Genomic DNA, 23544 nt, shown 5'->3' with positions numbered 1-23544 from the left:
CATAGATACTTATCCTCATGCAAAGGGTGTCATCCTAAACTTTTTATAGTTTCTATATAATTTCTTGTATACAGATTCAATGTATTTTGTAAAAAATATATTAATATTATAAATGAGTTTAAAATATTATAAATGATAAACATTATACATCATATCAGCATACATTATATAATTAAGTTATTGAACTTGATAATAAATGCAGTACCATGTTTTATACAATATAATATTCTACTAAATATAGTATGGTAATTGTTTATTTTATTAACTTAAGTTTATTTGTTTAATTTCTTTTTTATACTTATTCTGATAATTTTTTTTATTATTTAGATCTGGTATCAATGTAATTGAACTTTTGTATTATTATTGTTATTATTATTATTAGTGTATTATTATAATTTATTTATTATTCATAACCTTATTTAGTTGTTTTGTTTATTATTACTGTTATTTACTTTAATTATTTATTTGCTAAAAATAAATTAATAATAATAAAAACTGAGTTATCTTTTATTTATTTTTGTCATTTTCATATTAATATTGTTATTATTTATTTATTTTTTTAACATAATTTTTTTTAATGCCTATAGTTTGGGGAAAATATTAACCTTTTGATTTTTTTTGTTTGTTTATACTTATTCTGATTTAATTATTTAAATCTGATATGAATGTAATTAATAATTCATATTTTAGTAATTATATTGACAGAATTTATTTGTATTATTTTTTAAATGGAAGATAAGTTTGTAGTTTTTCCCATATTGTATATTCAATGAATGTAAAAAAGAAGTTAAGCTGATGCATTGAAATATGTATCGTATTTTTATTATTTAATTATTTGTAAAATGCCTATGTTTTGGGGAAAATAGTATTAACCTTTTATTTACTTTTTTCTGCATGTTTCTACACAATCGTAACACAATAGATGTTATGAATCTATAACACAATATTATTACTTTTTAGTTGTACTAAAAATACATTACGAGGGCTGAATCAGGGGTGTCCAAAGTCCCTGATTTAGGGAGGGCCAGTGTCCTGCTGAGTTTAGCTTCAACTTGCTTCAAAACACCTACCAGTAAGTTTATATAATAGTAGGAGATTTATTTAGCTGGTTTATGTGTGTTTGATTAGGGTTGGAGCTAAACTCTCCAGCACCGACCCTCCAGGACTGAGATTGGACACCCCTTGGTTAAACAGAGAGGGTAAATTCCTAAAAAAATAAATAAATAAAAAAATATATTTTTTGGAAATTGTTACAGAGTATGTGTAATACCAGACAAACTCCTTGCAGACTGAACAGAAGGTTGGTTGAGGGAAAAAGGTGGCTGTAAACTCATGGCATTTGACCACATGAACTTTAGCCTGTTTAATAGCTCCTCGTCTGTGATGAAGGGCAAACACCCCTTCTTTTTCCCGTTCAGTCTCTCCATCTCCTTCACCATGACCTGCAGCATCTAAAAAACAAACACCCAGCCCCACACAGAAGTGTCAAAAAGTATTAGAGTATTCTAAACCCTGATTGACAACCCCTGAGCTAGAGGTATCAGAAATGGATTATAACATAATAACTTAAATAACTGTTAAGAAATTAATCTTTATTTGACCATATGTCTATGTGATTTAAATAAACGCTCACCACTTCTTTCCAGAAAATACCGTGCTTCCATCAGTAAACGACCCTGTGGCTTCAGTTCCACCTATAATAGATAAAATGTATATTTATTCAAATTATTGAAAAAACATTCAATACCATTTATAACATTTGATTTATGTTGTGGCAATTGGCAAAAGGTAAAAAAGCTAAACAAAAAAAAATAATAATAATAATTAGGTTAAATAAAATAAATTTTAAGTCAGAATAAGCCAAGGGAATGCATACTTTCGGGCTTTACTATTATAAAACACATTTCTGTGTTTCTTTTTGTTTGTTTGTAGGGCTTAGTGTTCAAAATCACTTAAAATGCAAGTTATTAAATAACCAACACATTCTTGCTCCCGACTTGTCAATTTTAGTCTTTTTGTGGTGCTCCAGGTATCACTTTAGCATAGTTTTATGATGCTCTGAGTTCATCAATGGTTTTGGTCATTCGAATTATGCTTCCCATTAAATGGTTTGCTTGTATTTGTAAAATAGAAATAATTTCATAAATATGGAGCACCTATCCCAAATCTAACCTTAACCATACCCATTTTTGAACCACAAAAACAAGCAGCAGAGAAATAAAAGCTCAGTCATGTGTAATTACATATATGTATATGCAATGTTGCATTCCAAGTCCTGTGAAGAGACTTCTTTTAAAAACATAAATCTTACTGCAATTAGAACCTTTGAAAACTAAAACCCTTTTAAAAAATGGTGTATATAAATAATATATTGCATTTTTAAAAGTATTTTACTTATTATTTTATATGTTCTCTGTCATTTTGATCGAAAAGCAACCTAACAAGAAAATTATGTATATAATAATAAAACTGTTATTTGTACTGCAGACTACATAATTGTTTGCTTGGATAGAGAGTTGTGAGAACTCAGAACTTTAGTCAAATAATGTTGTTTTCAATATACCATGTAAATTAAATGCTTATAATAATTTTTATAATAATTGCAACCTTTGTTGTCATAATACTGGAATTTTCAACTTTGATACAATACCTTGAAAAATATCAATATTTTGATACCACGATGAACACATTCTAAAACATTAAGAACTGAAGAAAAAAAGCATAAAAATATGAACCGTATAATGTTTGCATTAAATAAATAATATACCAGGTATGCCAGTAGTCCTTAAGTCCAAAGACAAAAAAATTAGGGCTGAGCCGATAAACGATATTTTATTGAATCGTGAAAAAAAATAGTCAATAACAATAAAAATCTCCGGACTTTTTTTTACTCTGGCTCTTAGATCAATATAATCACACAGCAGAAATGTGCAACAATAGGAATCTAAAAGTGTGTTGATATTAGAGAAGTATATACTGAATTTTTGGCCACCAAATATTTATTCCTGGATTTAATGTTAAATTATAGCAGCTAAAACTATGTAAGTAAGTTTTTTTTTTTTAGCTGAAATAAAATGAAACTAATGAAAATTGACTTTAGAATAGTACATGGGAAGTGGATTCTGGAAATTGCATATTAAGTATTGAATTTAATTATAAAAATATGTGTTTTTATTTTAGGTAGAAATATTCACAGCTTTAATAAACAGCTAGGTTAAATCACAGGACCTAAAAAATACAAATACTGGCATTTCAAGTCATTAAAATTAAAGCACTTCTTAATTCGATACAGCACTTAATTTTTTTCAGTAGGTGCTATTTGACAAGCTTTTTATTTCAGTCATTTTGGCATTAATATTGTCCTATACCTTTGCTTACATGCTGTGCGACAAGCTCTGAAAGTGAAAGTGAACTTGAACTGAGGCTTGATCTCTTTCTGAACTTACAGGGTATTTTTCTTTTTTAAATAGAAGAGCTCTGGCAATAACACGCTATATAATCTACATCTTCATTTACCTAAAAAAAACTAATTAAAAAGATTAGAATGGTGTTAGTTCCTCTGAGAACTTTCTCACTCAATACATGCCGTGTATACAGATGAATGAAAGTTAAAAGCAATGTGTTTGCTATTTTTGTATTTTTGCCTTATTAGTTCAGTAAAATCACTGTCCATTGAGACTATATGTCTGTTCCCGCAGAGAGCTCATTCTCTCAATGAGTGTGATTCAATGTGATTATACTAATTTTAATTTAGCAAATATTTTTTTGAAAGCAAATCATTTAAAAAGTAATCTAAATAATCTAAAAAGTAACTTAAGTTACACCAGAAAAAAACAAACAAAAAGCGCTCTGGGGTAAGCTCAAATGTATGGTCGGTACTCTTTGGGTAAGGGATTCATCAAAAACAGCTACAAGAATCAGTCCAAGACACTCGAATAAAGTGAAAAAATTAAAAATTATACTTTTTTACAAAAGTAACTCAAATATTATTACTTATTATAAGTCAAGTTAAGTAATGTGTTACTTTACTCGTTACTTAAAAAATATTATTATTGTGTAACTCGTGCTACTTGTAATGTGTTACCCACAACACTGGTTGTAAATGAGCCTGGCTGCTTAAAACATGTTTTTAAAAGATCACTGTCACATTTTATGTCACATTTATCGCATTTTTTTTGTTATCTCATATGGGGCCAAAGTGGGCCAGGCTCCTGATGGAGTGGGTCAGGCCCAACCCCCGTGGAGCCAGGCCTTTGTGCGTTTAATCTCTGCACATTTATTTTTGATATACAGTAGATATCACTCACCCATATCTCCAGTTTGCCGTTCTCTTTCTTGCAACGTGAAGCGAGGGTGTCGAGCTGGACTGTAGCCTCCGTCTTTAGCTCAGCTGTCTTGTCCTTGACCACCACATGCATCACTCGTCCTTTGTGGACGTGAGCGTCAAAAGTGCTGCTCCACGGGGGATACATGGTGGGCCGCTTCTGTTTGTACACTTGACCCTTTTCTAGAGATGCACACAAATATATAAGATAAATTCTGCAGTAAGTTTTACTGGCTGAACAGAAAAACACTATGCTGCGGTGTGTTTTACATCACTCCAACTGTGGATTTACCGGATCTGAAACTGATACTACTTAAATGACACAAAGATCTAATTGTTTGATTGTAATCTGACAGCTGTGCATTGAAACAAATACAGTCCTGTGCAAAAGAAATCATGCAGTTTGGGTAGAATGTCAACATTTTCCCTTAGTTAAAGTCAAAGGGACTTTGACTGCCCTGTTTTATTTTCTTAAAGGAATAGTTCACCCAAAATAAAAATGTATTCACAAATTACTTTCCCCCTCAAGTGTTTCTAAATCCTAATGAGTTTCTTTTAATTCTGTTAAACACAAAAGACAATATTTCAAAAATGTTGAAAACTGGAGACCATTGGCATACATAATACTGTTCCAATTACTATGACCATTTATGTGAAGCTGCTTTGACACAATCTACATTGTAAAAGCGCTATACAAATAAAGCTGAATTGAATTGAATTGAATTGAATAATAGGAAAACAAATTATTATGGAAGTTAATAGTTAATAGTTTCCAACATCTTTAAAAAAATTACTTATTTTGTGTTTATCAGAAAACAGAAATTCAAACAGGTTAAAAACAGTAGTTGTGATTTTTGGATGAACTGTCAGTTTAATGAATGTTCCCCATGCAAGATGCATTTTTAAAGTGTCTTTTGTCAGCAAATATTTAATCTGCCTCTAAAACGATTTAACCTTTTGGTAATGTCTATTCAGGACATCAGACAGTATCCTCTTATTTTTTTGACAATGAACTTGAAACTCTGGTTTCCTTGACTAAAACCAGTCAAAGTTCAGTTTCATAATCTTTTGTGAAAACAACTTGCTGCACCTTTGAAACCACTCTCCTTTTTGCTCATCCTTTAATTTTTAGCCCCTCTCTCAAATCAAGAGTTTGTCTTCATAACCTGCTCAAAAAAACTTGGTATACAGTACCTCTTAATATGCATATGATCAAAAATATTATTTTTTATGTATGTAATGTATGTAGTAGTGCTACAGTATTTATAAATTATCTGTGTCCTTCGTTATTTTGCAAAAATTTATTTGCCCTCATAAGCTTTAATCAAGTACCACTCCCTTCTCTTCGCCCTTGAAATGAATTTTTTACACTTCTGGTCACATGGAATGCCATTTGGAAGGGACTATTAGTTTGAGTCTCATTTCTGCCTTGCTTTCATCCATTCATCAATCTTTCTTTCTTTTGTTAGCAACACTCATCTTCCAATGATCCAATTGGTTTCCAAAAGATAAATTCAATTCATCAGCTTAACTTCTTTTTTACATTCATCTAATATACAATATGGGAAAAACTACAAACTTATCTTCTATTTCAAGCCAACATTAAATCATTTTCAATATTTTTTTTTTTACTTCAACATCTTCAGGTACTCTTAACTCTTGTCCCTTCCCTCAAACAAAAAACCTCTAGCTTCAGTATCTTTCTTAAACCAACTTGCTGCTAACTTGCTCTTAAAAAAATTGTTCCTCTTTGCAGAAACCAAGACCCTTTAATGTTTAGCCCCTTCATTTAAAACACAAAGTTTGCCTTCATAAAATTGTCAAAACAAAACTGCTGCATATATAAAACAATTTTTATATTTTCGCTGACAACAATATAAGTTCCTCGGCTCAAACAACAAAACTTTTCTACTTGATATTTTGTTAAACAGAAAATAACTTTTTTTTTTTGCTAACATTATCAGGTACTCTAAGGGCGTACGCACACTATGCAATCCGAACCGTGCACAGGCCTGTTTCCTGGATCGTTTGAGAAGTGTGAGTGCTCTGAATCAGGCTCAGGCACAGTACACTTGGCCGGTCCTGGCCCAGTTGGAAGAGGTGTGCTAGAGCGCAGTTCACTTGGGCTTTGGCATGGTACGCATGTGTGTGAGTGCAAAACGTGCCTAAGCCCGAAACTGAAAGCGAGACGTGACTTCTAAGGGACCGTTTCATATGGATTAATTAATCATTCGTACTTGTGTAATGAACGCAAACTGTCATAGTTTATTAAAGATGCAAACCCCTCACTGCATGACAGCTGCAATATCAGCAAACCTCATAATTCATGCGACAATAATTTATACTTCTAGAATTTTATTGGGGATTTCCTGGGTCCTAAGCGGCCTCTTACCTCGCTTATTGGTTAAATACACCCCTGGTCATAGTACACTGACAAGCCACAAAAAATATATAATAAATAAATAAATAAATAAATTATATATATATTGAGATAATAGATTTAAATTTTAATTTTGTTTAATTGAACAGTGAGATTGCAGTATTCTGTAATAATGACAGCTGTTTGTGTCACTATCAATGAATTACAGCTGTAGTAATAGCGACACATCGAAGAACAACATAATAACATGTTTTTATTCCAAACTTGCCTCCACCTACAGTTGAGTGTTTGAAATAATTTATTCTGTGAGATGATTCCATAATTGTGTATTAAGTAGTCACACTGAATCAATAGCTATGTTTTCATCCACCTTTTTTTGGATATGCGTTTAAAAAATGGCTGATAGAAACAGTGAGATGGGCATGAATTTTAAAAAATTTTTGAAAACTTTTTATTCCATAAGAAAAAATTGTGCATAAACTTTTATGGAAACACTTTTACTAAACAAATTCCAGTATGCACATTAAAATCATGTGATTAAATAATTGATTAAAAAAAAAATATATATATATATATATATATATATATATATATATATATATATATATATATATATATATATATATATATATATATATATATTGTAATAAGAGATCATGTGGTGATGAAAAATGTGTGAATGGACAAACCAGCAGGCTGAGCACATTGTAAAACATCTGAAATGTTGTTTTGTTCATTCTAAAATGCCTTTACTATTTTAATATTAATGTTATTATATTATTAATCACTTTCAGAACTGTCAGGAGCATCTGTGCTCCACGTCTCACACCTTCAAACACCACCACATGTTCATTATGTGTCAGCATTGTCTTCTGAGGCACAAGTCATTTATTAAATAAGGAAAAGATTCATGCAGCTTCTCCTACCGCTGCAAATCCCATTTTTACTTTTGATGTTTGGCACCAGTTAATCAGGAAGTGACTCTCTTTGACTCGTTGGATGGAAGCAGAGTATAGTTTATACAGAGTAGTGAGTTTCCAAAAGAGAGCCCTGTGGCCCTTGAAGGAGATTTACCACAAATTCCTTGAAGATGTGACCAACAATCACAGCTTTGTTCAATCATAGCTGCAATTTCAATTCGATTAGTCGCCCATACCTAAATATGCCTTGCAACAAGCACCATATGTCGATTCAAAGATCAGCCAAGAAGTTGTCGAGAATGTGCCTTCAGCAGCCACCAAACTTCAAAATGTAAAATCTTTTGATTCAAAAACACAGAACAAAGTAATACACCGATGATGGCTTGAGAGTGATTAAATTATGGGGTAATTTTTTGGTAATTTAAGGTGTAAACTTGGGTGAACAATTCCTTTAAACTGCCTGGCTTCATATTGACTTCATAATGGCTTCATATTATGTACTTTCTCATTTATTATATTACATACAGCACATTTAGCAAAATAACGATTTCATTTATAAAAATAAAAATACATACTGTCTATAAAACACATCACAAGCAAGGTCTACTGTTGATTTTAATGTGTATATTAAAAGTTTATTCGAATATAAATACATCTGGACATGCATATTTATTGAACTTAACAAATGAAGTTGTTTCAAAGAAATCTGAGTGTGACTTGACACTTTATATTTTGACAGGTATGTGTGGTTGTGGTTGGTTCTACAGAATAAGACCAAGAGGTCTGCTAGAAACTCAAACTTGTGTCTGCAGAACTGATGCTTTGTGATAAGTGTGTTCGTGTGACCAATAATCATTTCATCTATGATTCTTAAGTAAATTAATGCTGCACATTAAAAAGAAATACCACACTTCTCAAAAACATGTAGTGGAGATAGGTTTTCAGATATACTTCCCTTCATAATATTATGAATGTTTGATTGTTTTGTTGTTGAAATTTTTTGACTCGTAAAATAGCACGTGAAATAATTAAACAGAAAAAGAAGGTCTTCATAAAGTATTAAGGCATTAAAAGTGCATTTAGTATCTTTAAAAAAAATCTTGAATTACATATTTAAAACTGACTGCATCTGTCTGCCATCATTATTTATTATTATTTTTTGCTGAAGTTAGTCTAATGACTGAAAGAAGAGACTGAGAACATGCTTCATGAATCACCATCTGAACAGTGAGTTTAATAAGACAGAAACAGATACTATATTTTTACTGACAATGACACAACCCGTATGACACACATTTCCATTAAGGCTGACACTTCACACATAATCCAACAATAGTAAGTTGCTAGAAACTTTGAGTGGATGTTGTGTTTGCTTTGACCTATAGTGGAAGTTGAGTAGGTGGGTCAAGCAGCAGTTTTTCCAATATGAGTAATTTTGTCGATGTAGATTTCTTTTTTTAATAATTAGCATGTTTAAAATGAAATATATTACAATTTTAGAATAAAATGGACTGTCTTCTTGCGACTTAAGTATCATAAATGCACTTGAATACAGATGTGGCTACTGAGAATGTGCGAGTATATATGTGTATGTGTGTGTATGTATATATATATATATTTATATATATATATACATATATATACATGTATATATATGTATATATATATATATATATATATATATATATATATATATATATATGTATATGTATGTATGTATATGTATGTATGTATATGTATGTATATGTATGTATATGTATGTATATATATGTATGTATATATGTATATATATATATATATATATATATATATATATATGTGTGTATGTATATGTATGTATATGTATATATATATATATATATATATATATATATATATATATATATATATATATATATATATATACATATATATATATATATATATATATATATATATATATATATATATATATATATATATATATATATATATATATATATATATATATGTGTGTGTGTATATATGTGTGTGTGTGTAGAAAGCATAACTTACCAGTCTCCACAGCCTCTTTCATGTAGACAGCACAGTATGGATTGAGCACTTCTTCATGATAGGCAAGTCCTGGGTCCATCTCAAAACTGGAGAAAGCAATCCTCAAAAACGGAGACATGACTGTAAACGCTCAGAAATATCCTCTGATAGACAGCGGCCCTTTGTTAATTCCACTTGGGAGATCTTCTGTATTGTTGATGGACTCTTATTTGATGCTAATATTCATATTTGTAATGTCGGTTACATGAGTTGTTTTACTCCAGTGACAGAAGAAGGCAATTAGCGTTTTGTCCTTAATTTTTTAGGTCAAGTGTTTGTTTTTTTTGTTCTGTGTCCATCAGATCTTTTTGCTGGTGGTGTAGAAGGAATGATGTCGAGATGAAAGTCTGCAAAAGTCAATAAACAGAATTAAGTGTTGTAAATGACTAGTAAATGCATAAATACAAGTGTAATAATATATAAATAATATAATTTGATAAATGAAGATTTATCCAAATGTAAGAAAACAAGAAAATGGTTTATATTTAATTATTAGTAAAAAAAAAAAAAAACAGTTTTGGGGAAAAATGAGTGATTCAGAATTTATGGTATTCATTTCGAGGTGTTGTTTTAAGTAAATTTTTATGTGTTAAATATTTTCTATCAATATTTTCTATCTTTTTATTTGTCATGAATGAAAAATAATTTGGTGGGTTTTTTCACCCAAAAAATGTATTTCTTAGCTCTTCTAACAGTAGAAAAACAAATTATATAAACACGTATAAAAACCATTGTATTTATTTTATAAATTGGAGCAACTTGTATATGCAAACAAAGTCAATTTGAAATTAAACAAATACAAATAAATGAATACAAATGAATCCAAAAAATATAAATAAAATAAATAATAAAATAAAATAAATGAATTATTAATGAATAAAGAATTTAGAATAAATATATAATTGTGCTTATGCAATACAATGGTTGATTTAGTTTTTTTGTTTTTAATAAAACTTCTTAATAATAATAACAATAATACTAAATAAATAAATAAATTAAAATTATGTGAAGAAATAATATTAAATAAATAAAATAAAGGAATATCAATAAATAAAACCAAATAAATTGGTTGTTGATTTTTTTGTATAGTTGATAAAACATAATAATACTATATTTTATTATTATTATTATTATTATTATTATTATTATTATTATTAAATATAAATAAAAATAAAAATAATGAATGAAATAAATAGATAAACAAAAATTAAATGGATAAAAATAAATAAATAAATAAATAAATACATATTAATAAATGAATTTAGAATAAATATAGAATTTTGAATAGACTTTTAAGGTTAATAAAACTTAGTCTATTAACTAAATAATACGAAATAAATAAATCAAAAATCTAAATAAATAAAAATAATAGATTAGCAAAATAAATTAGGAATTTAGAAAAAAATGTATGATTTTTGTTATGAAAATTAGTGGTTGATTTTTTTTTTAAGTAATAAAACTTAGTTAATTAACTAACAAAAATATCAATTAGTTAATTGCAGCAATTATTATTAGTATTGTCCTACTACTACTACTACTACTACTACTACTACTACTACTACTACTACTACTACTACTACTACAAACAATAATAATAAAACAGCAAAACAGTATGAAAACACCAAGAGATGTTAGTTAACAACATTATTAAAATGATTACGATATAAAAGACAATCAATCAGTGCATAAAGTAACCAATTCGATCATCAATTTATTACATTTATATATTTATAATCACAGTTAAAAAAAAAAATTATAAAAAAAAACCCTGTAAACCAAAGATCACTCAGATATGCTCTCTGTCTGTCTAAAGGAAAGCAGATAGACTCAGACATGCATTTACTTCTTTCCATACGACACATGCCCTTTAAAATGAACACAACACCAGTTTACACCAACCACTGATGTTTCACTCAGCCAAAAACACTCAAACTAAGCAGAAAACGGAAAACGCACACTTGTTAAACAGTTGAACCACAGCTCCACAGTTAACACGAACAGAGTACTCACCAATAGAAAACTGAGGTAACCAGCGAAGAGAGAAAACCAGAAAGGGAGAACTATTTATAGATGTGAAATACTAAACTCCCATCCAAACAGCCAGCCAGGATTCACTTCCCTGCTGAGTCACAGCCAACATACAGTACTAACGCACACACACACACATGGATGTGTCACGCATTTATTCAGACATTGCTCAAACTCAAATGTGTGTATTGCAGTGCACATTATTTAGATTTTATATAATAGAAAAGATCCAAAAAACAAAATTTTTGTATTTTTTTCACATTAAAACTGTGCACGGCACTAATATATTTATTAGCAAGATCTTTTTCCCTCCAATTATTTAAGGTACTTTATAATATAAAAAAAAAAAATAGCTAAAAACTGACAAATTTACGAATTCATTCATTTAAAATGTTGAAAATGTATTTTTATTATTATTGTTGTTGTTGTTGTTGTTAATATTATTATTTTTGTGGATGATGTTGTTATTATTATTATTATTATTATTATTGTTGTTGCTGATGTTGTTGTTACCTGCCAACACTCCCGTTTTTCTCGGGAGTCTCCTGCATTTCAGACCCATCTCTCCCCACCCTTCTGTTTTTGTTATTTCTCCCGGAAAACTCCAGTAATTTCACCCATCCCCCGACCCCCAGTCCTCAGCTTTTTGGTACAGACTGTAATACCCCCAAGCCCCAAATTTTGGTATAATATCTGATTGGAGCGGCTACCTAAAACCTGTTCCATAGTACAGTTACTAACTCTGTTCTCAACTGTGTTTTTCAGACACCATAACCCCCCCTCCCGGTCTCCCAGATATTCAGAGACAAATATTGGCAGGTATGGTTAGTCTACTCAGCATAGGCCCCTGTGGTTGCAAATAACAGTACAATGGCGAGTGCGTTAAGTCACGGCTGTATGTTAATAACTGTGATGGTTGGGTTAAGGGTTGGGGTGGATGTAGACATTAATAACTATGCTGGTTGGGTTAGGGTTGTGGTAGGTGTACACGTTAATAACTGATGTATAGCATTACGTAAATCTTGCTGACAACATAATTTTGACCTGTGGGTCTCCATAACTTCAAGTTATACATCTAACATACCACAAGTTCCACTCCCTCATGTTACGCCCCTGTCTTAATTAAATAACGCAAACTCAAAATAATCTTCCATGTTAGTTTATTTGAAAAGTAACTTTGTATTGTAGTAGGATAACTCATTTCTAACATTTGAGTATTAAGTCAAATTTTTGCACCTGTAAACCTTGACAGATACATTAGAAGTCAATTTTTTGGCCTCCTATTAATTTAAAATAATTTTCCCCAAGTGATCTTTAACAAACCATAGAGATTTTCACATGACTGAAGTTGAATTTTTTATTACCTGTGTCAATTTGGGGCTTTACTTCTGTCAAATGCGGAAAACTGATGTGTGCAGCACCATGACTGACAAAAGTCGAGAAAAAGCAGAGAGACTGAGAGCGTGCGCGCGAGAGGCCTTAGTCGTATCTCCATCTGCCACCAATGGTTGATCTCACTTCTCCGTGGCATTTAAGTCGTGACACAAAAAATACAAGTCCAAATTTAAGGGGGCTATAAGCTTGTTGACAAGGTTTTTTGGCTTATAGACTTCCATCCAACAAATGCAGCAGACCGGAAACGCAAGCTTGTGCAACAAGTTTTGCAGTTCCCTGCATTGCTGAACTCTGACCTGCGAAATCGCATCATGTGACTGCGTGAGACCATTCGAAGACTAAAACATGACCCCTGTGTACAGAAATTTAAAATATGGAGTAATCGCTTGCTTTTTTTAATTGTCTAATCATCTTGATCAATCCCTTTTTGCAGTGCTGTACTATATAATTTAGGCATGACTATCCTCAAACCAACAGCAGAGAAACTTTTACCTGTTCAGCTGCTTCTGTTTTTGCTTCATACCTCGCTTAAATTATGTAAGATGATTTGACAGATCTTGGATCTTTTAATCTTGATAACTGATCTCAGGCTAATTTGGTTCTTCAAACTAGTTTGCGAATCAGATTAAAATGTCTGGATGAACTGATCTGAGATTGCTGCGTGTGTTGTAAAAGAAAGATCTATCAATCCTCGAAATTATGATCAGCAATGCAATGACTGGCTGACAGCACAGCAGCGTAATGACATCTGATTAATATTCAATTATCCACGTGAGCAAAATTACATAACATTTGTAGCAAACAGTTTGTTAAATATGATGTGCAATAACTTTCCACCTTTGTTGTGGGCTGTAAGTTTTACAATTTTATCTGTCAAGAGTATTTAGCAATTTATTTAGTTTCACATTTAGAGTAGATAATCTTTATTATATGCCTAATCAAGTTTTTGTAAATCCGTGTAAGAAATAACTGGCTGTTAAAAAGCATTTTGAAATTGGTAAAGGCGTCTGCAACTTTTGCAAAGCATCAAATTACCGTCATATTAGCTGTCAACACAATGACTTTATAAATTATTATTCCTTTAAAAATAACAGTCGAATATTGTGCATGTGAAGAACAAAACAATCCTGGATATTAAATAATCAATAACTAAATCCAGCTATTTGAGTAATCCACATACAAAGAACAGATGTCTACGGAGTTGATTAAAACAGCTTTTCCCAAAAAATCTGGCTAATTATGATGCTTTAGAACAGCATAAACTACATGGAATGAGCTTTGCAAACCGTCACAGTCTATGTGAAAATCTGAAAGGTGTGAATAATTTTGGCCATGCCACTTTTTGTTGACATAAAAGCTGAGAAATATATATTATTCCGATTTACTTTTGGACCCTTAACAAGTGGAAGGTACATATGCAAACTGTTGTAATTCCTACACCTAATTTGGATGTAAAAACTCTCAAATAAAAGCAGACAGTCTGCAGTTGAAGCACATTTATTTATATTTTATTTATTTATTTATTTATTTTCCCCCCGAATGATGTCTTTTGTACATCATCTAATCTTTAGGGATAAGTTCTGGTAAAAAAAAAAAAAAATTGCTGGTTTAATGAAAGTAACTTTAAGTCAGATTTCACCACGGTTGCGAATATAAAATGTGAGTTTCCCCCAAATATATTGATATATTATTATGTTAAAACATTTTTATTACAAAACAAAAATGATGCAGTGCAGGTTAATTTTCACAGCCCCCTTTTACTCTATTTACCAAAAGTACCATGGCAAACATGCTTTTTTATTTTATGTGACAAAAAAAAAACAAACTTTAAAATGACATTAAGATTTTTGTTTTTTAAATTAAGAAGAAGTGTTATGAGTAGCTTAGTGAATTAGACAAAGAATATGTTTTGATCAAACACACACAGCTATAATTCACACAGCTATAATTCTTAAGTCCACAGAAACAAAAAACTTTATATTTTTATATTTTGGTTTAGCTCAAATTTCTCAAAACTCTGGCTTGCATAAACTTGTTCACAATGTACGCCCTCAGTAATGTTTTTGCCAAGCACTTCCTGTCATTTGACTGACAACTCAAACCGCACTTCCTGTATCATTGAAGGACTGTAGCGTAGATAGCGAGTTGCTTCTCTTACCTGCTGCTGCTGCTAGCAGGATTTATAGACGAAAGAAAAACTAGACGGATAGAAAGAAAGAGCTCAGCAGGACAGACACTTTAATGTCACCACTTTGTTGTTTATGCCTTTACTGGCTCTGTGAATGTGATATTTCATCAAACGGTGTCGATACTGACTCTAGAGTCAGCATAGATGAAGTGTCCCAGCATGGAAAAAAGCTGCAGGGGTGAAAGAAGTGTGGGATCAAAAAAACAACCCCCTCCATTGAACTTAAACACACTGGACTGGACTGAACTACAAATATATCTGACCTTTCACAAGCCTCTCTGGAGGTGAAACTCATAAGGCTTGTAAAAAGAAGATGCTTGGTTTAATACTTAAAGGGATAGTTCACCCAAAACTGAAAATACTGTCATTTGCTCACCATTCACTCGCTCCATATTTACACTTGATTGAGTTGAACACGAAAAAAGATATTTTGAAGAAAGCAGAAAACCTACTATGGAAGTCAATAGTTACAGGTTATTAGCATTTTTTAAAATATCTTCTTTTGTGTTCAATAAAAACTCTTAAAGTTTGTAAGCACTTGAGTGTGAGAAAATAGTGAGCAAAATATAATTGTTTGGCGAAATATCCATTTAGCTAAGTGTCTCAGAAATATCATCTCTGTTCATAAAACCCAAGGTTTTATTTTATTTATTTATCTCTTAATTTATAATACAAATATATTGGGAAGTTTAAAAGCAAATGCTGAATGACTTATAGTATATGAAATATTGTGTAAAAAACAATGCTTTATTCCATTAATTCATGACTACGTTATTTTTTATTTTAACTATAACTTATTAAACTAAATTAATCATGTTTTTAAGTTACACTGTTAAGTTATAATGTAATTTAAGATAAATTGCAATTAGAACTTTTTTCATAAAGACCGAATTAGCTAAAATGGCAGAATTTAATTAATGTTTATGGCTGGTTATTTCAAATATTTTTTTTTTCCCATTCTAATTTAGTTTAATACAAGATTGATTAGTTGTCAATATTTCATTTAAAGGGCATCTATGATGAAAATGATCTTTTAGGAGCTGTTTGGACAGAATTGTTTATAATGCAGAGATGCCCAAAGTTGGACCCGTGGGTCAAGGTCGGCCCATGGTAACCTTTGATTTGGCCCGCCATCCGAAAAGTGAGGGAGAATAATAGGAAAGTTATTGGGGCGAATTCCTTTGACAAACATTGACATTCCGAAATTAACCTAACATTTTGTTTATTTGTTTTATTTTTAAGCTACGAAAAAGCCAACTGAACATAAATGATTCAATTAAACGTCAATGAATTAGACTTTTAAAATGTAAATACTGTCTTGACCGATGGAGGACTTGACAGATATAGGAAAATTGCGAGCAAATTTAAGTAAAAACAGAAGCAGCTCGATTATTTTCAAATATTATTGAGTTAATTAGGAAATTACCCATGGCAAATTTAATACGACTTTGGTAAATATATTTGGCTCACAGCCCTCAATCGCGTTTGCTTTTTGGCCCTTTTTGGTGATCCCTTGTATAGTGTGTCCACAGTCATGTTGAAGTGATAGAAACAATAAGTTTCTTTTTTAAATTTCCTGGCGTTAAAATAGGATCTAAATGAAGCTCACTGCAGCGTGACGTGAGTGTGGTGTCCCCACCCACCGAAGTGATTGACAGACATGTATAATTGTATCAACAAGACAGGACGTGTGGGATTAAAAGAAGTAGGGAGGTGCATGCAAACTTTATAACAACATTGTGTGTGACTTATTATTGCAGAAAAGCTTGAATTAACTCCACAACAAATATATCAAAAAACATTTGCGATGGTTGTTACTGCAGTAAGGGAGATCTGCTTTATTCTTTTCTGTAACTGTGCTGTTTATCTACATGAAGCCCACACCTATCAGCAGGATCTTTGTGGTTCTGACACGCATGTGGGAGTGGTGGGCGGGGAGAACTAGCTCATTTGCATTGAAAGGACAAGCAATAAAGAGACTTAAAAAGTTATAATAAATAATCTGATGGGTATTTTGAGCTGAAACTTTAAATACACATTCTGGATACACAAAAGACTTATCTTAAATCTTGAAAAAGGGTTAAACTAGGTGCCTTTTAAAATGTTACTTTTGTAGACATTGAATCCATATTTAAACTGTCCCTATGTGTAGATTTTTGACAATGAGCATTCATGCAGTGTGTACCACAGGAAGATGAAAACATTTAGCTGGATTTTGAATCTAAAAGTGTACCAAGTATAAAGGTCTTGACTCTCAAAAAAAAAAAAATTTTCATTTACAGTAGTGATGGGAAGTTCGGATCATTTTATTGACTCTGACTTTTTTTGTCTTGTTCGTCTTTTTCTTCGATTTCGTTCAATTTGCCAAAATGTTATTAAAATGTTACGAATTCCTTCCAAAGACTAACTAGACTCAAGAAATTAACGGATACATTTTTTCCAGCTCTGACTGCATATGATTGCCTTCTGTCTCTTTCAATTCTTGAATAAACGACTCCGATCTGATAAAAGACTAAAAACTAAAAAGACTAAAAAGGAACTAATCTAATACAAAAGTGTGCACGTGAGAATGAACAAATCAATCGCTGAGAGTACTCATTGTTCTTGAGTCGCATAAAAGATTTGTTCACAATGAACAAATCATTCAATAATGACCCATTACTATTCTACAGCAGGTCTCTAGTAAATTTGTTAGTAGCTTTCACGCTGGACACGGAGAGCACTACAAAGCTCATTTATTTCAATGGCTTGAATATGCCAAACAAATCTTTCTCACACCAGAATAAACCTCCAATTGGACCTATCGGTCTGAGTCAAATGACCAATTACCACAGATTAGCTTCATGAGAAGGAACAGTTTGGAAAAGTGAATTGCTTAACAAATCCTATATTGTGTCATTGGAATAATGAGGTAAAATACATGCATATTGTCAGGGATAGGGCTGGACAAAAAAATCTATTTTATTGATTAACTTGAGTCTGTAGTTTAAATTGATTTGTTTGAATGAAAACCGTTTTTCACCCCAACACGTGATGCTTCCCTCTGGGTTCCCATAATTCCCTCTGCATATGCCATAGCAACATACAGACAGCATGCAGCGAGCAGGGAAGAACTTGGAGAAATGTTGCACTCTGTGAAATTAAATACAACACAGACACGCACTAGCACACCCTCCAAAAAGAACGGCATAATTCAGCCATACATTTACTGACGGATACGCATATTTGAACCTGTGCACCACAGCCTGTTCTTCTCATGGTGAGAAGTAATGAATAAGACAAGATGCTCATATGAAAGGAACTGTTACCGATCAATGTTGTAAATTAAAAGCAATAAAAAGTAACCCACTAGCCTAGCGTGAGTCATTTATATGTAATGAATAAACGTCTGTATGTACAAATTTGTTAATGTTTAAATAAAATATACAAATATTAGGGAAATAATCTTGAAAAAGGTCTACTTTTCAACCCTTTCAGATGTTAGATTTAAATACTCCATCTGATCCTCCTCTGTAATTTTTTATTTTATTTTTTTTGTGACTTTTACTTAGAATACATTGTGTTCTAAAGTTCCTATGGTGATGTGTCAAGTTTATTACATGACCCACCAGCCCCAATTATCATTTTATGTGTCGTATTTTGTTTCTTTTTGCCCTTTTCTGTAAATAATGACTTAATAAATAAATATTGACTAAATGTATAGCACAATTTTTGTGATGTTGTATAACAAATATTTTTTTTACATTTATCATGAGGGTTGAGGTACACGCTAATAAAATAAAATTAATGCATAATTTAGTTAATAATATTAATATTTCTCGTTAACTTCCGATCGCAGCCGTATCCCTTTATAGCAACAACCACAGGAGAGATCCAAGCTGCTGGATTTATGTCATGTTTATTCATAATTTTCTGCCGAAATACATAAAGGTAAGCAACTGTTAATCTGGAAGAGAAGTAGCGAAAATTTTCTATTAACGCAAACAAAGTGTGTCTTAAGTGAACAAAGCATATTGTCCAGTTATATTAAAAAATATCTATTATTGTCGTCTCCATAGACATCCGCGTGTATTTTAGCAACCTTAAATGCTATGTTTTGCTTGCAGTTATTTGTATTTGAATGTCTGAAACCTAAAATAAATGTTATTTTTTTGAAAGCACAGAAAAAATTGTGATTTATGACAAGCACTGTGCACCTTTGTGTCTCAGCTCATGCTGTCAGATGAAATTTTTTGCAGTTTATGACGTGCACTCTGAACATTCTAATCACATTGGTGTGATCATATGCTTCAAGGACTAGCCAAGGCTGATCGCATTGGTGTGATCGTACACGTGAAAGAGTTAACAATAATGAGTTTACTTTCACTGTAATTTTATGAAATGGTTTTAATATATATTATTACTATTATAAAAGTCTTGTTTGCAATTGTAGTTAGATATTGTTTAACTCGATCTTTAAATGACAAGTAGCATGGTTCTTGAGGGAAAATTAATTTATTTTTCCTCTATAGCATTTTTTTTTATTTTCTATAATACATTTTTAAAAATTATAGGATTATAATTATAACCATTAAATCTGATTTTTTTTGTTTTTTTGTGAAAAACTCAAGGATTTTTTAAAAATGTTCATCGCTCAGCCCTAGTCAGGGATCCTAAAACCAAAATATGTTCTTTCTATAATCCTTAATAGTGGCACTTAAATTATAAATGATGACTGAAACTCTTCGCAATACTGTCTGGATATTGAGTATACAAAACATATCTAATATGTCTTATGTTGCATAGGTAAATTCTTAGAAATAGCCAAAAAATGTTGAGTCAAAATGATTCATTTTAATTTTATGGCAAATATCATTAGAACATTAAGTAAAGATCACCATCCATGAAGACATTTTGTACATTTTCTTCAGTAAACACATCAGAACCTAATTCATGTTAGTAATATGCATTGCTAAGAGCTTTAAAATATTTCCTGTCCATTAACCTGCACTCATACTTTTTTTCACCTTAAGAACAACAATGTGTGCTAGAAAATTAAACATTGTACACATTGTTCACATGGACTTTAAGGTTGGTTTTATAATCTAAGGTATCAACCCACCAAGCACAACCCACCAAGGTGTCTAAGAATAGCTCAAAACTAGACTAGCCATCAAATACGCAGATTAGACCGACTTCACATAGCATGTATTCATTCATTCCTGTATATTTGATGTAATTTACAAATAATTGACTAATAAATAAAAAATAAAAAAACAGCAGAATCGCAGAGCCATATATGAAAGTAGTTTTAGGATAACATAACCAGGTCAGCAGTCTCAGGAAGTTATGATGGAGATTAAATCATCTAAAGTTTAAAGTTTGTGGTGTGGGGGTTTAAATGTTTGTTAAGGTGGAACTTTAAAGTAGTGAAGATAGGGTTTGGGGCTTGATGGCGATTGCCACATAACAAAGTTACACATGATTTTGCATGTATATTTATTTATTCTGATTAAAAGACACTTTTTAAAATTAATTACATTTTTCACAATAGAACTCTGTTTTTTTTGTTTTGTTTTTTTGATACATTTGAGAAGAAAGCAACATGCCTAATGTATTTGTGCCCATATCAGCCTGAATGTGTTTTTAGTGGTTACATTTTCATTTTTAGTGTACTTTATTTTATTATTTAAAGGCATGGTCCAGCTGGGACTCGAACCAGCGACTTTCTTGCTGTGTGGCAACAGTGCTAACCACTGAGCCACTGTGCCGCCCTATTCATATTGTTATTTAATTGTGTTTCTCATGTCTAAAGCTAAACTTGGGTAAATGGAGTCATGACATATGTTCACATTTCACACTGATCATAATACTCAGCTAATCTGAGTATATGTTGTTTAATGATGTACAGATTTGTTTGTGGTGTCACTATCATTAACATGACAAGTGACCTGTTCCCATGAAGCCAAACTTTTGAATCCTTATGTTTAGTTACTAATGACATTTAGATTTTGTAATCCTGAATATGTATAATTCATGAAAGTAAATACATATTTTGTTTTTATTAAATGATCCTTTCTAAAAATACTATATGTTATATATGAGAGGTTTTTAGGCTGCGCATAAATGCATTTGCTCTTCAGTGTTTGGACTATCAGCAATTAAAATAAATGAACTAAACTGAACTTCAACTCTGAAAACTCTATCACAATTTCAATTTACTAGAACTTCTATGTTAAACTGCTTTGACACAATCTACATTGTAAAACCGCTATAGAAATAAACATGAATTGAATCGATTGAATATATTGATTTAGAATATTTGAGAGTACTCACTTTTATACATTGGCATGAAAACAATGCATCTGAATCTGGAAGAAAAAGCACCCCCTAAGGAATTGAGCTACAGTAAGAAAAAAAATTATGCAAGCTACTAAACACTGGTAATTTCTGGTTGTGAAACACTGCCGTCATCCAATTCAATGACGTAACTGTTGATTTCGAAAGTGTGGACAGAAGTATTTTAAGCCAGTGACACTGATCATGTGATGTTATTATATTCATTAATATTTTGTTCACGTAATGCAAAGAGACCCAGTTGTTTTTGTCAGGGTTTCAATTATTTGGTCAATTTCATTAATTACTAGCTTTTCTAATGCTTTTTTTTTCTACAAACCCACCTCTGTCCTTAAATTAACCCAGGTTGCGGAAATCCCTGTGTAATTTAATGTTTGTATTACATTGCTGATGTGCATATAAAAATCTTTGCTTCATTTAAATGGGACACATTAACTTTTTCGGGTGAAAAAAGTAATATAAAACTATTTTACCGAACATATACCTAAACATAACATTACCTAAAATATCTTACATGTAACTACAATTTTCATCATCTGTAAAGTAAAGTAATCTGTAAAGAAGTAATTACAGTTTTGAAGTAATCCACTGTACTAAGCACTGGTCTCATTGCTATCAAGTTTTTCTTTCTTTCTTTCTTTCTTTCTTTCTTTCTTTCTTTCTTTCTTAATGGACTTTTTGATCAATCATGTTCAAAATCAGAGCCTAGATGGGTGTCCAACCATGAAGAACTAGACTGCTGCTGGAAAAGATGCTATAATACGTCCAACATTTTAAACCAAGATCCTGAGTTTTTATGGCCATAAAAAAATACCAGGATGCCCTTAAAAAAGAAAAAAAAATCAAATAGGAGTGTAAACCCTAGACAAATCTGTTCACTGACCTCAAGGGCTGTGTTATAATCTAAATTCTGTTTCAATTATGATTTGGCCTTCAACACTTATTAAAAAAAAGCAATACTCAGAAACAATAATTAGAAAAAAGATAATTGTGTTATATCCTGCCCCTTACCAGCAGTTCACATTTGTTTCTCCGCAAAGTCCAGTTTCACATGGAAATCAGTAAAATCACACTGTACAAAATGCTGGGTTACACAAAATCAGTTTGTGTTGGGACAACATGGAGTTAAGTTACCTTTTAGCTTTTCTGAATTTAAGTGGATTGAACATAACACACTTAAGTTGTCCCAAAAAAAAACTCAACAATGGTGTTGTCTCAGCTCATTTTAATTAAGTAATTTGAACAAACAACAAACTTTTTTTGCAGCATGGGATGTGCTTGATTTATTGAAGTGTATTCTATGTATTGGTGTTTTTAACACAGTGAAAGAAAGCTTTATACATGTAATAATTTAACATAAAGGGCTCTATTTTGATGGTCCATGCGCAGGGCGTGTCAGAACGCATTTTTTCTAATTTAAGGACGGGAAAATCCGCTTTGCGCCATGGCGCATGGTCTAAAACGGTTGATTTCATTTTCTTAATGAGTTATAGGTGTGTTTTGAGAATAAACCAATTAGAGTCTCATCTCCAATTCCCTTTAAGAGCCAGCTGCGTTGCGCCATAAGCGCATTCTTTTTAACAGAAAACTGTTAAACAGAGCATCTACTGCGTGAGAATGAGAGATAATGGATCTACTTTCACTTTCGCTCTTGGATAGGGAAACCTTTATGCACAGACATCAATTAGTCTATAAATAATTAATTGCGTTTGTTAAGCTCAAATATTCGTTTCAAAACTATTTCTAAATTCAGTTCTAATTTCCAGCAAATGAATAAATGAACAATATTAACGAAGTGTGCTCAAAAACCTGAGTTATATCCTAAAACACATGCTGTACCCCATATGGTCTAAAACCTGACAGGTGGTCAAATCTAAGCTTGTTTTTAATAAAACAAATA

The 23544-nt window shown here is 31.4% G+C and overlaps 2 protein-coding genes across 9 annotated transcripts in view; one reads left to right on the top strand and one right to left on the bottom strand.

Moving 5' to 3' along the window:
- tmem110l (transmembrane protein 110, like) overlaps positions 1-23544 on the top strand; it is a 211658-nt gene that overhangs the window by 43027 nt on the left and 145087 nt on the right. For 3 of the 6 annotated variants that reach the window (XM_087246221.2, XM_087246220.2, XM_087246222.2), the window contains one exon: positions 12491-12544. The exons of the other annotated variants lie outside the window; for them this stretch is intronic. The gene's annotated coding sequence lies outside the window, so the exon portion shown is untranslated. The remainder of the gene's footprint in view (positions 1-12490; positions 12545-23544) is intronic. 6 annotated transcript variants of the gene reach the window in all.
- prkcq (protein kinase C, theta) overlaps positions 1-23544 on the bottom strand; it is a 46804-nt gene that overhangs the window by 17711 nt on the left and 5549 nt on the right. Inside the window, exons 1-6 of one of the 3 annotated variants that reach the window (XM_087246763.2) lie at positions 15279-15383; positions 11708-11843; positions 9659-10044; positions 4308-4507; positions 1634-1694; positions 1271-1451 (exon numbers count right to left, since the gene is read on the bottom strand). In XM_087246763.2, coding sequence (XP_087102889.2) covers positions 1271-1451; positions 1634-1694; positions 4308-4507; positions 9659-9776 — 560 coding nt within the window. In that variant the 5' untranslated portion in view covers positions 9777-10044; positions 11708-11843; positions 15279-15383. 3 annotated transcript variants of the gene reach the window in all.

This window comes from Danio rerio, chromosome 4, assembly GCF_052040795.2.
Source record: "Danio rerio strain M-AB ecotype USA chromosome 4, GRCz13ab, whole genome shotgun sequence".
NCBI lineage: Eukaryota > Metazoa > Chordata > Actinopteri > Cypriniformes > Danionidae > Danio > Danio rerio.
The sequence above is the reverse complement of the archived record's forward strand: the minus strand, read 5'-3'. Positions and strand labels throughout refer to the sequence as shown.